This window comes from Perca flavescens, chromosome 21 (genome assembly GCF_004354835.1).
Source record: "Perca flavescens isolate YP-PL-M2 chromosome 21, PFLA_1.0, whole genome shotgun sequence".
NCBI classification, from domain to species: domain Eukaryota; kingdom Metazoa; phylum Chordata; class Actinopteri; order Perciformes; family Percidae; genus Perca; species Perca flavescens.
Window position 1 is genome coordinate 24,447,581 of NC_041351.1, and position 14,341 is coordinate 24,461,921.

General features: G+C 42.6%; 1 protein-coding gene across 5 annotated transcripts in view; it reads left to right on the forward strand.

The window, feature by feature from the left end:
* The first annotated feature begins 416 nt into the window (after positions 1-416).
* radil2b (Ras association and DIL domains 2b) overlaps positions 417-14,341 on the forward strand; it is a 39,214-nt gene continuing 25,289 nt past the window's right edge. For 3 of the 5 annotated variants that reach the window (XM_028568075.1, XM_028568076.1, XM_028568077.1), the window contains exons 1-5: positions 417-632; positions 6,542-6,744; positions 7,614-7,788; positions 10,039-10,271; positions 11,271-11,731. In XM_028568075.1, the coding sequence (XP_028423876.1) occupies positions 505-632; positions 6,542-6,744; positions 7,614-7,788; positions 10,039-10,271; positions 11,271-11,731 (1,200 nt within the window). In that variant the 5' untranslated portion in view covers positions 417-504. Of the gene's footprint in view, positions 633-1,883; positions 1,915-2,074; positions 2,099-6,541; positions 6,745-7,613; positions 7,789-10,038; positions 10,272-11,270; positions 11,732-14,341 lie in introns of those variants that run through there. The other 2 variants (XM_028568079.1, XM_028568078.1) reach the window with 2 other exon arrangements.

Genomic DNA, 14,341 nt, shown 5'->3' on the forward strand with positions numbered 1-14,341 from the left:
AGTTTTATTACGGGTGGGCGGGTGTGTGCACTTGGCGTCTCCAAACAGTTGCGCTGTCGACGCACATCTGGAGAGCGGGTTCGATCTGAATTTGAAACAAACTGCCTCCTCCAGCAGCACGCGGAATCAATGTGAAGTGTCCAGATTTGTCCACTTGTGGACCAGGTCTCAGTCAAAGGACTCATCTGATGTGTTAGTGTCACACTCAGAAACATTGAAGTAAAGTTAGAACTCGGGCCGCCGTCGTAAAACTGAACGGCCCCGCGGCGACGGCAGTTCCAGCAGCTGGATGAGGGCTGGGAACATCTGCAGCGTCTGTTCCTGTTCAAGTGCGTGAAATGCAGCAGCTGAATGGCTTTGTGACGCTTGTCCTGGGTGAGACATTCCAGGAATGAAGCAAAGCCTTCTGTGTGCATCACCGGCTGATGGGACCATGATAGGAACCATTTGTCTTCATTTAATCTAGTTATCTGCAACAGGAATACCTAAGTCCAGCACACAGGAATGAATCAGATGACATTTTCTTCTGAGGAGTGGCGTTCTCTCCCACCAAGACCACCGACTTTACCCGCAGCTTCACCTAAAAGACGATATGTCAAGTTGGGAAGGAAGACAAGTGATGGCTCTCAGCAGTAAGTAGAAACTCAGCTTTTACAATTTGTACAAATGAATTCTTAGAGAGTTGTGCTGACTATGTTGACAAGAAAAGTCTTATTTGTCTCTACACATACAATTTGCATTTACATGTGTATATTCATGTGTTATTCTCTTCTTATGGTCTTAAAAATTAATTTAGACATGCCTGTCAGTCTACAAGTTCTCTTCTATTTTGAAGGTACATCAGACATTTGTTTTTCGTGGGTTAAGGGGGAGCTTGAAAATGATTTGACCGAACAAAGAGGAAAAGGTAAAAATCGAACACTTAACTCATAAAAGCCCATTTAAATGCACTTTTTTAAACAAGCCCTCACTACAACAAAATAGGACGAAGTCTTGTAATTTATATATAGACAATATGTTCCCAAGTAAAATACTTTATGAACTTTAAACACATCAAAAACTTCTACCTCACTCCGATGACATGTTCATGTAAAATGGGACAGTCACTGATGGTTAAAAAGGACACTAAACAATTTAGCTTCATTGAAGAACTATTTTTATTTTTTTATAGTTTTTTTTTAAATGGTTAAATCCATTTCTCAGTTCAGTCATGAATTCATTAAATCATGAATGTAACCTAAATGTGTGATGTGCATGAACGTTGGCATGTGTGTAACAATGACGGCTTATTCTGGTCTATTTAGCTAACATGGACCCACTTCCTCATCTTTAATATTTTTAAGTGACAAAAATACTAAACATTTCTAATAAAAACTAAAGTGCATTGTGAAAATATTTTGATAATAGGTCAAACTGTTAATAAAATGCAACATCCTACAACCATTTTTGGTGTTATATCCATCAATCCATCCATCCATCCATCCATCTTCATCCGCTTATCCGGTGTCGAGTCGCGGGGGGAGCAGCTCCAGCAGGGGACCCCAAACTCCTCTTTCCCGAGCAACATTAACCAGCTCCGACTGGGGGATCCCGAGGCGTTCCCAGGCCAGGTTGGAGATATAATCCCTCCACCTAGTCCTGGGTCTTCCCCGAGGCCTCCTCCCAGCTGGACGTGCCTGGAACACCTCCCTAGGGAGGGGCCCAGGGGGCATCCTTACCAGATGCCCGAACCACCTCAACTGGCTCCTTTCGACGCGAAGGAGCAGCGGCTCTACTCCGAGCTCCTCACGGATGACTGAGCTTCTCACCCTATCTCTAAGGGAGACGCCAGCCACCCTCCTGAGGAAACCCATTTCGGCCGCTTGTACCCTGGATCTCGTTCTTTCGGTCATGACCCAGCCTTCATGACCATAGGTGAGGGTAGGAACGAAAACTGACCGGTAGATCGAGAGCTTTGCCTTCTGGCTCAGCTCTCTTTTCGTCACAACGGTGCGATAAATTTAATGTAATACCGCACCCGGTTCTCCGACCAATCTCCCGCTCATTGTCCCCTCACTCGCGAACAAAACCCCAAGGCACTTGAACTCCTTCACTTGGGGTAAGGACTCATTCCCTACCTGGAGTAGGCACTCCATCGGTTTCCTTTCTGCTTTGGTGTTATAGGCTACCCTAACTGTTTTAGCTACAGTAGGCTTATACTATTACTATTACAAAAAAGAGAAAATCAACATGGCATGGCTTACCATGCAAGTTCTGGTACAAGTAACATTTTTAATCTTGACATTTGTAGCAACAATGCAATAACATTTGGTTTGGTGATTGGCTGCTAATATTTAAAAAGCCCAAGATGTAAAACCTTATTTGTCCCATTTGTCCTTTAGTGTGGTTGTGTGTGTGTGTGTGTGTGTGTGTGTGTGTGTGTGTGTGTGTGTGTGTGTGTGTCCTTCGCATATCTCGAGAGCCGTTTATCCAATCTACTTCACACTTGGCAGGTGTTTTGCCGGGAACCAAGGACGTGCATGTCGAAGTTGGTGCATATGGACAGGTCTCTGTGGTTTTAACTTTGCTGCATGGAAGCATGCGGTCAAATAATAAATTGCGGGTCCTGTGATGTAACCAAAAGAAGGGGGTCAACAAGTTCAAAATAAAATTAAAGCAGTTAATTAACCACTCGGCGGCTGCACAGTCCGGCTCTGAGCTGGTGTCTGTATAAGAACTTGTTTTGGTGGAACACTGGCACCCCGCAAAAGAAAATGGCACATAAAAAATGAAAGGTCCTATGACATGTTGCTTTTTGGATGCTTTTATATAGGCATTGGTGATCCCCTAATCCTGTATCTGAAGTCTCTTTTATATAGACCTTAGTGGTCCCCTAATACTGTATCTGAAGTCTCTTTTATATAGACCTTAGTGGTCCCCTAATACTGTATCTGAAGTCTCTTTTATATAGACCTTAGTGGTCCCCTAATACTGTATCTGAAGTCTCTTTTATATAGACCTTAGTGGTCCCCTAATACTGTATCTGAAGTCTCTTTTATATAGACCTTAGTGGTCCCCTAATACTGTATCTGAAGTCTCTTTCCCATAATTCAGCCATGGTGCAGAATTACAGCCACTAGAGCCAGTCCCACAATGAGTTTTACTTAGCATGTGCCATTTCTGTGTCTGTAACTTTAAATAATATTGAGGAGGAGAGAGGGGGTAAGGTGGAGGGTGGGGGTGTGGCCTTGACCAACTGCCATGCTTCGCTCGTTTGAAAGCCATGATGTCTCTCTCTTTCTCATGGGCGGACCAAATTCTCTGGGCGGGCAAAGCAGAGAAAGGGGAAGTAACCTTTCCCCTTATGACATCATAGAGGGAAGATTCCAGATCGGCCCATCTGAGCTTTCATATTCTCAAAGGCAAAGCAGGATACCCAGGGCTCGGTTTACACCTATCACCATTTTTAGCCACTGGGGGACCATAGGCAGGCTGGGGGAACGCATATTAATGTTAAAAATCTCATAGAGTGAAATTTTCGTGCCATGGGGCCTTAAAATAAAGTTAACTGTTCACACAATACAGTAGCATTTAAATTAGCTGGATACATGGTTACATTTCATTTGCTCTTACCAGTGTATCGCCAAACTTGCCATTGTCAGCGTGTAGCTTGCTAGCTTGAAGGTTGGTGTTTCCCGTAGCGAAGGGATTTTGAGAACAGCAACACAGAGAGCAGAAGCAGAGAGGCAAAGCCTGGAAATGTACTTCCGTTGATCCAGACTAGGCAAAACACACAGTGCTTTCTACAGTTACTGTGGTGTCTTGCTGATTTTAGCAGCTTTTCCCTCATCTTGTCATCAACTGGTCACAGACCCAGAATAAAAAAATCACATGTTAATAATTCATGAATTATTATTAAGTGAGAGCGCTTCACTAATCTTTTCTGTATTGTTCCTAGTTTAGTAGCCTACATGTGAAGTAACATGAAGCTTTTATGAGACCACCAGACAGAAGCCTGAGTTTTGATGAACTCTGTTGTGCGGGGCTCGGTGTGTATGCATGGTCACAATGTTTGTGGGTGTGGGCAGGAGTAGGACACACACACACTGTGGCAGCGGGCGGTAATGGTCAGAAATCCAGTGGGAGTGGGCGGGATGGGATTAAGAAAGCAGTCCCGTGCAGGGCTCTACTGTGCAGTGTATTAAAAGAGGACCCTTATTAACAATGACAGCGCAGAAAAGCATGCTGGGTACAGCTCGCTCGCCGTCGCTCGTTACAGTACGTTCATTAACAGATTAGGAAAAAGAGACCTACATTGTAGCAGACTCAAACATTTCAAGCATCAGCGACGTAACTTCCGGAAGGAACGCTTTTGTTCCCAGAAATAGCCTGGTCCCAAATAGCTGCTGTTAGCAAATGACAAGTATACCGTAGCATTGCTAGGGGACGCAACTACTTCATGGCAGGTTGTTGCTCAGGACCCAAGAAGGCGCAGTGTCGAGTGGGAAGTTTAGATGAATGGTTCTTGAGAAAGCTGTAAGCAGCAACACCGGAGGCCAAGCAATTCGGACACTGCTCTAGTAATATTAGTTAAACCTTAAAGTGCCCATATTATGAAAAAATCACTTTTTCTGGGATTTTGGGGTGTTATTTTTTGTCTCTCGTGCTTCCACACTCATACAAACTTGGAAAAAAAACCCATCCATGCTTTTTTTTTGAGTGACATACGGGTTTCTGAACGTCTTCTGCCTTCAGTTTCCGGGTGAGCTGTTCAAAATCTGCAGGGCTTTCTACTTCAGTAGCCGAGACGAGCATGCTAGCTCGTTTTCAATGGCAAAACACTGCTACAACACACACTAGTTCACCATAATCTACAAAAGAACTACTTACACATGTAAGTAGTAGGGACATCCCTGTACTTCAGGAATTCCACGCAAAGTTGGAAGCGCGCCCTGGTGTAGAAGAAGTCTGCCTTGTACTAACTGAAGTTGTAGAAACAAACAGCTAGCTAAAATATGGTGTTTTCAACCATGTAAACCTGAAAACCTGAAAAGGGACTCTACGTCATACGGTTTGTTAGCTGAGGAAAGGGGGCGTGGCTAAAGCATAGGGGGCGGGTCCAACCATCACCAATTAAAAATGAAGCCTCTGCTGAGATGAATGATACCTCACACAAGACTCTACCTTAAATGGGTCAGCATGTATGAAAGGGGGCGTGGCTTAAACATAGGGGGCGGGCCAAACCATCACCAATGAAGAAGGAAGTCTCTGCTGAGTTCAATGATACCTCACACAAGTGTTTACATCAATCGGGCCATTAGTAATAAAAGGGGGCGTGGCTTGAACATAGGGGGCGGGCCAAACCATCACCAATAAAGAAGGAACTCTCTGCTGAGTTTAATGACACCTCACACAAGACTCTACCTTAAACAGTTCAAATGTTATGAAAGGGGGCGTGGCCTGAGTAAGTGGGCGTGGCTATATTAGCACAGACCGAGTTTGAAGTTGATTGGATGAAATCTCTAGGAGGAGGAGTTAAAGTACGACATGTGGAAATGGCCAAAATCGCACTAATTTCGAACATTTAATTCAAAATGGTGGACTTCCTGTTGGGTTTAGGGTATGGCTCTAATGAAGTTTTTTGTACATCGTGACATGTTACCCTTAAAATACGTAAATGTTCACCAGACTGGATGCGGATTCATTTGACGGGAAAATAAACGTTGCACGGGCAATGTACAGAACAGCCAATAGGAACACTCTCTCTCTCTCTCTGAATTTACCTGTGATTGGCCAACATCTACCGTCACAGCTCGATTTTCTAAAGCCTGAAAACGGAGCCAATGGAAGGTGCAGACGTTTTCTCTTACCCGCTTGAATAACAATATGCTATGAAAGATTATTATGGAATTTTTGCCAAAAAGTGCCTACCACAGCTTTAAATCTTTTATATCCAAGTGGTGGCGTTAATCCAGAGAACCTTGGAACCAGAGTAATAAGAAGCTTACAGGCTTGGTTAGAAGTAAAACAACACTTCATTATTTCATTTATGTCCAGAGAGAGCTGAGGGAGGCATAGTGGAGGAGACTGGATGGCATTGTGCTGGAGACAGACATGTATGTACTATATATGCTGCATTGTTTGCAATGATAGAATCTTGTGATCTAGGTTTCTGGGAGTAATCCTCATATGTTGTTTAAATCCGTGTAGAATGTAGAATGTTTTGCACAACTTATGCTTCTTTTTTTTCTTCTAAATACTTTAGTTTCTCCTTTGCTGTTGCATCAATTGTTGTTCGTACTTTCTGTCTTCTATCTTCTGTTTTTTTCCCTCTTCTACATCATTTCTCCTTCATTTGTCTCCTTCTTTAACAATTGAGCTACCCTTCCCCCATCCCTCTGTTCACATGATGGTGAGAAACTCCGTTGGTCTCTGTTGGGATCCATCCTACCTCTCTTACTGCCCTCCCACAAGGGGTCAAAGTCAGAGTTCAGCTGGTAGGGATTCAGTGTCACGATCAAGGAATCTCCTTAAGGACCCATCCTTCTCCTCTATTCACCAGATCAGCTTCATCCACTGGCAGTTCATCCACCAGCAGGTCAGCAGAGGGCGTGACCGTCAGACAGCCCAGCAAGAGCCGAATCCGTCACCAAACTAACCGCCTCTCAGGTGTCTTCCTCCGCGGCTCCGCCTCCAACTCCAGCTCCATGACACTGACAGCAGGCATCAGGTCCTCGCTGTCCATCCCAGCCAGGAAGGGAAGCAGTACGTCCCAATGACTTGACATTTCTCCCTGCATGTTTGTCCAGGATTTTGTTGTCATTTTAGAAACAGGGTTGCTACAGCTTTGCGTAGCATTTTATCATTAATAAATCATTGCTGCATACATTTTGAAAGCCACTTGTTTTACACATAAAACAGTAACAAGAGTAAATATAATTTGACACTATAATTGTAACCATAGTTTGACTACTGTATATTGTACATTTACACTGGAAAATTGACTAAAGAGAGTATACACACAAATGCCAATATAATTAGACTGCTTAAATGTTTTTGAATGGGATTTTGAATGTCATTGCTTCATATGAAAAATGAAGGAACCAGCTCAACTGTCACCCGTCAGCGCACATATTCCATCCGTTATGCTGTTAGTAAAGCCCTGCAAAGGTCGATTGCAGAGGTGCCCAAATTCTTATATATGAAGGGCCAAAATGTATCTGGATGGAAGGCACAGGCGAAAAATAAATGTTGATGTTGAAGAATACTGTAATTTTTGTAATCCTTCGTAGATAAAACTTACGTTTTTAATTTAAGACGGAAGTTTACCAGCACTGTGCTTTACATTGCAATAAAACTCAGATTAAGTGCTTTTTAGCTGCACAAAATGTACATTTAGTAGGCATTACATCTAGGATTTTACAGCATTTTCAAAGTAAGAGGAGCAAGGGCCAAACTTGGCCCCCGTGCCCCAAATTGGGCGGCCTTGGTCTATTGTATATACACATAGTGTAAATGGTATGTTATGAATGTTTTTCCTGCTGGGTATATGGTAAATGGCAAATCTGCCATTAATACTAACGAACCGCAACTGAGAACTAGCATTAAAACCTCTTCAATTTGTTGTCATGCAGTGATCACTGCAGATGCTTTGAGAGTGGACGACCCATCTGAGCTGTCCAATCAGATAACTGCTCCAGGAATCCTGAAGATCTTTGGAAATGAAATCTGTGAGGGAGCTCACTATAAGAGTGTCCTGGCCACCACACACTCTAGTGCAAAAGAGCTAGTCAAAGAGGCCCTTGAACGGTAAGGCCATGTGTTTGTGCCCGTGTGTGTGTGTGTGTGTCTGCCTGCCATATGTGTCTGCTTTGTATGTATGTGTGTCAACGCAAGGTGAGTTATGTCCATCCACATGCTTCCTCTGCTGTAATATACCTTTGTGCTACATCCACTGTATATAAAAGCAGGCACAACAGTCCTAAACTTTGGCGGTTGATGAAAGGAGGGCATGTTCATGTTGTGATTAATATATTTCAGATGAACAAAGTCGACCTTACACGTTGTTCTGTTTATTATAATTGCAGTACAGTGCACATAGTGTGTGTGTGTGTGTGTGCCAAATAGTTTAGTTAGTTCTTCTGAAAAGGTCTAAAGCAAACCACAGATTTGCGTGAAAGACAGCGACTGTCGGCCAGGGCTCTAAGGCGGAGAGTGAGTGAATGTCTGTCAGCCTTTGCTTCATGTTTCAGCCAAAAACATAATAGAATGAATAATACAAGTGGTATTCAGCTTGTAGAGGAAAGAGTAAATCTTTTTTCTTTTCCCTCAATAAAAATGTACACTGTAGCAGTAACATTTAGCTAACTCATTACTAGATCTCTTATTTAGTAATGGGTGAGCAAATACATTAAGCACACAGCAAGATTATGACTCTTGATAAGCTCATTTATGTACTGTATGCAGGTCTAATGGAATATTCATGATAACGATATGATTAGTTCAAAGAAACTACTAGACCCCTCCATCAGTCAGCCTATTTTCATGTTGAAGTGTTTTACATTAAAGCTGCACTAATCTAATGTTTTTAGATTAATAATGGATCAAATTACTATGTATAATGTGAAAATGTTTGCTTGTTGTGACGGACCCACAGATCATCACTTGACTCAGCTCTACATAGCGTTTTAGCATCTTTTGAGCTCATTAAAGCCCACCACTTTACTATTTTGGTTCATCACATTCACTTCCAGCAGCACAATTCGGCAGCTCTTGTTTTTCAGAAAAAAAGAACTGATAAATCCACTGCAAGCAACCTGCTTAGCACAAAATGGCAGACAGATAAAGGTAGCGACAGGCTGGTGAGCATAGTGGAGTATATATAATATGTAATAAAGTATATATAAAGAGCCAGGCATTTCCTACAAGTAGTTGGTTAAGACCAAACTAGAGCTAAAAGTAAAGTGAATATTGGAACATTGGCCAGAAAAATGACTCCAGAGTTAATGCTAACGTTGCTGCAACTCTGCTGGATGTGTAAATAGGCATTTTTTTGCTAATGCATTCACTTTATGGACTTGGTGGTAATATTGCAATGTGCAATGTTAAATGCAGGTTTAAAGCCAATTTGTGTAACTTTTACTGAACTGAAGTCACTGTGGCCACCAGTGACAATTACGAGATAATAGTAATAGCTAAGTGTAACAGTAGTGTAACAGTGGCATGAGTAGATGAAAGTCAACTCAGCGTGACTCATAAATGTCAATAAACCAGCAACATCGAACTTAAAGTGCATTGAGATGCAGCCTACAGGTTCTTTGAGTAGAGTAGACACTGATTATGTTTACATGCACACAATATTCCGTTTTTTTACCCTTATTCCGAAAAATACATTATGCAATCTAGGCTGTTTATATGGCTAATGAAAGTGAATATTCCACTAATATTGAATTTACATACAGTCGTGCAAAATAGGATTCTTTCAAAGTTTTCCACTGGTGGCGGACTTTGACCGCGCGAACACAGCGTCCCTCTTTCGCTCCTTCAACCCCCTTCTTGAAAATGTTGGCACTGCGAAGTCTTGTTTGTTGTAATGTTTAGAAGTCGGTGTGTTTCTCCTTCCGACCAGAGACGTGGGCTTTTCTTTTTGGTATGCATCTCTACCGCAGCCATGCACTTTTGGCTAGTTGGTTTGTGTACAACAACGCACAGAGCTGACCTTAAGCCATGAACAGGCAATAGGCTGTCACAAACTGCAGTAAAAACCCTAATTACCGGCAAATCCCACGCCTTGTTCGCAAAATGCTATATTCGGTAAAAAGGCTTTATTCGGAAAATCCAAACGGAATATGCTGTGTACATGAGCCATATCAAACTCGGAATAAAGTCATATTCTGAATAATAGTGGAATATCAGTGTGCGTGTAAACCCCGTGTTGTCAATTGTGATTAACAAAGCAAGAAACAAGAAGTTTCCAAAAGCAGACTTTTGGAGTGCAAAATTAATTTCCAGTTAGTTTCATCATTATGATGACAATATGTATCCTCATATGTCTTCTAGGTATGGCCTGGGCAAGGAGGAGGCCGAGTCCTATGTTCTGTGCGACACCATTGGCTCCACTGGAGATCATCGGTGGAGGACTGAAGGGTTCCGAGTCGTGAGCGACAATGAGAAGCCCCTTCTCCTGCAGTCACTATGGAAACCCAGAGAAGGCCTGGCGAGACGGTTCGAAATCCAGAGGAGAAGCTCAGTTGAGGAGAAGGCATCCAAAGACAAAGACACCATCACTGCTGGTACAGTGTCTGACTGCTGCAGCCTCAGAGTGCTTCAGGGACTGATCATTTCACAGCATACCACAACCTTATTCAGGGTGTCTGCATGTCCTGGAATAAAAGTTTGTACTATTTAATGAAATCTTGTCAGTATTAAATCTAGTTTTATAGTTCTCACAGTAAAAATGTGGTTTGTTGGCGTGGGCATTTTCCATTGAATATCAGCCAAGCCACACAGAACAAACTATATTTTAATAAGTCTACGGTTTCTATTTTTCTTTCTTTTGAAACTTCTGTTACAAATGTGGACTTCTATTTTATTTCTTTTATTATAGAGGCCAGAGAAACTTTTATTTTAACGAACATTGCAGACACCGTGTGATTCAATTAAACTTCTTCCAGTGACACACCCTTCATTTAACATTTTAACATAATGCAATAAAAATTTGACAAATTATCTTTTCAACTGATATTTACAAAGCATTGTGCAGCAGATATACCCATGACATACCCAGAACTTTCCATAGATGCTGGACACAAATACTTTATGGCACTGTAAATGTCCCCGGTGCACCACTTACTATCATTTCTGGAGGCCGCAGCTGTGGTTGACACAGCTGTGGTCATAGTGTAAGAGTGTGCGTCCTGTTTTGTGTTTTGCTTTTATGAATGGCGCAGCTTGTGATAGCGCTCTATCAGTGTCAGCTTGTGGATGCCTGCTGAGTGGGTGAACGTTTTTATTTCCATGAGCTCTGTCTTTCTTTCCATTGAGGTCTGTTTCCTGCATGGGGCTCTTCTGTGTTGACTCTGGCATAAACGCACGATGTACAAATGACTGAACACACACAGGCTCACACACACCTCACCTTACTTCAGGAAAAATCGGGTGTTGCCCTATCACTACATTCCATTACTCATGTGCTTAATGTAAGGCTATTTATATAGCAGCTCAATTTGCTCACATTTTAACAGCAGTGTCCAATCTAATTTTTATTTTTGCTTTATTCATCTCCCTGTTAGGTATCAATGCCCAGGCTCGAAAGCTGCAGAAGAGCCGCTCCAGAGTGACCTCCACCCTCATAAAGAGGACCATGGGGCGAGGCCACAAACTGTTGAGGAGCAAAAGTGAGCTGGACCTCATAGATTCTGATACAGAGACCAAACAGGACACAAATCACGACGAACGTCACAAGGTTCGAAGCGAGAGTCTGAATCAAACTTCAGTGGCGAGTTATGAGTGCCTGAAAACAAGCCCAGAACAGAATCACATTCACAGCCTAGCAGTTTCATCCGAGGGGGATGGCAGGCCACGAGCCAAAACAGAGAGCCTCTGTCCGTCGAGGCCGAGAGGCGAGCGGGAAAGAGAGGAGTCCGAGAGGGAGGAGACGGAGAACAGGGACGATAACGCCACACAGTACTGCATTCACCCTCCTCACGACTGTCCATACCTGCTGTTGCTGCAGGGCTGCAGCCACGCACAGGTATCTCATTCAGACATCACACTCTGCAATAGAGTTGGGAAGTTGGAGGAGCTATTTTGGTCACCCTCCTTTTGAAAGTAAAAGTCTCCTAGATTTTTCTCATGTTACACGACTTACAGTTTGAGCTCTTCAGACTCAGACTGGCGTGAAACTCCTGGTTAAACCATCAGTCCAGATGTAAAACTACATCAGAATTTTTCTGGTTTTTACATAAAAACTCTGAGGCTGATAACTATAGCCATGTTTCCATCTCATTGTCAAGCAAATTTTAAGCGAACTTTTAAAATGTCTCAAATAAGAAAAAGAAAAGTGAATCTGAATTAGAAGCGTTTCCATCAACTGGTTTAGAGTGAATGAACTAGACTAGGCAAATCGTAGTTTCATCAAGTTGACGTTACGCATGGTTGTAGATTGCAAACCGGCTTGCTAAATCAAAGAGTTTAGAAGCTAAGGTAGCTTTGTACAAGTTGGTCACCTGTGCAGAATACAGGGTTGTGGCAAAGACATTTGGTGTCAGCAAGAAAACCGCTCACCGCTGTGTATACGGAGTGTGCAGGGCCATACGATTCAAGCTGTTGAACCAATTCGTCCATTTCCCCGTCGTGGCTGAGGCCCAGGCTACAGCGCGCCGCAACTCCACTACGCACCTTGGGCCACAAGTGTACGGCGCACTGAATGGGACCCATATCCCGATCCTTCCCCCATCCTGTGACTGGATACTGGGACTATAGTCATGTGAGTTACAGGTTCGCTACGTCACAACTTATTAGGCAAAGCGGTTTCCATCTCCCATTTTGCACATTAAAGCTACACTGTGTAAGAATTACTCCCATCTAGCGTTGAGATCATATATCGCAATCAACTCTCTCTCGCCACGCAGAATTGCAACTGCGGTAGCCTTCACGCTTCAAAAAGCGAAAGTGTACAAAAGGCCGTCTATCAGCCGTCATTGTTGGACTTCATACATTCTCTTAATACATCCATGAGTTCTTGTCGGAGAAAAAAGAAGAGAGAAAGAAAAGGAGACTGCAGCGGTCCAGAGGATAATTAACTAGTTGGGATTTGGTTTGTGCCTCCAAAGCAGCTCCAATGTTCACTCTTTTTCCAGTCTCTTGCTGTTTGCAATATCCGTTTTCTTTTTCTGGGCAAAGAAGAAAAAAATTTGGATTTTGAATACCTGTGCCGGGGCCGGGAAGCGACGATACCCATTAGCAGCAGCTGTGAGTCGAAAACGCGAAAGGCGGAGCAGTATAGCCTGTATGTCCCTTACCGGCTAACGTATTTCAAGATGGCGCATCATTAAGGAGCGTCTACCCCAGTTCATGCAAGCGCAAATGTAAAATTCCAAGTTAATAGGAATACTTGAAATTGATGGTGGTGGTCAACATTCATGAAAAAGGACAAGTTTGTGAAGGGCAATACAGATTTTGATAATGAACAACTACAAACGTTACACACTGGGGCTTTAACTCTTTTTCGAAAAAGGCAAAAACCACCTAAAAATGTTTTTGCAATTTCGTTTCCATCAACATTTTCTAATACGATACTTCAAAATGCACATACAAATACACTGATGGAAACACGACTACTGACTTCCAAGGTGCATTTCAGCAAGAGACACTCTAGTCACTTTAGTGCTAGGTAACAGTGTTGAGAAACTAAAATACTGTACACTGCAGTTTAAATTAATCCACTCTTAAATTCTGGGTTGTAGTTTTGTCGTAAAACCATTCAGTTCTCATCTCGCACAATATAGCCTACGTCAACTTGCGTGCTAGCTAGCTTAGCTATATTCCTCGCAATGTAAGGTTAGCTTACCTTATGTGTTTTATCCAGCATCTTATTTATCAGCTGGGTAGCAAAAGAATGAGCAAGACCCCTTCCATTGTAGCTTCAGCAAGACGTCACTCATGTGACTTTTGGGTGTGTAGTCTTTCTAATGAACATATTTTTACAGTCTTATACTTAAACAGTTTGACAACAAACTGTGACTTTCTTGTCTTGCAAAATTATTTTTAAAATTGAAAACATTCAGACAGGATCAAAAAATGTCTGTCTCTCGGTACATACATAATCTTTTCCGAAATAAGGTCCCATTATGGTCCACTGGAAGGGGATGTTCCCTGGATGTATAATAAGACCTGGCTAAAGCATTTGAGGCTGCTTATTTCTATGACAGTTGCTCAGTGGCGAATGAAGCCATAAAAGTTCAACTTCTGCGTATGAAATTACCCAAATGATCGCCGCTGCTTCTGCACTATCCCATACAGCAGGCGCACTAGAGACCTCCGCTGGCAGAGCCGGTTTCTTCCGGTTTTGTGCTCTGCTAACTTGAATGGGGATTTAAATGATTTAATCATGCGGCTCTGCTAGACTTTCCAAATATTATCAGACCGAATGGATACAATTCTGATAGTGAAATTAGGCATTTCGCGGAGGTTGTAATGCAAAAAGAAATTATATCTAATGATTTACAGACGTCTCTTTAGCCATGTAAGTCTGGGCCCCATGGCATCACATGACGGACACGAAAATTGGCAATGTGCATGGCCTCTCTACAGTATTTGCAACCAATCTGAATCATTATCCTTTTCAGCATGGTGACAGCAG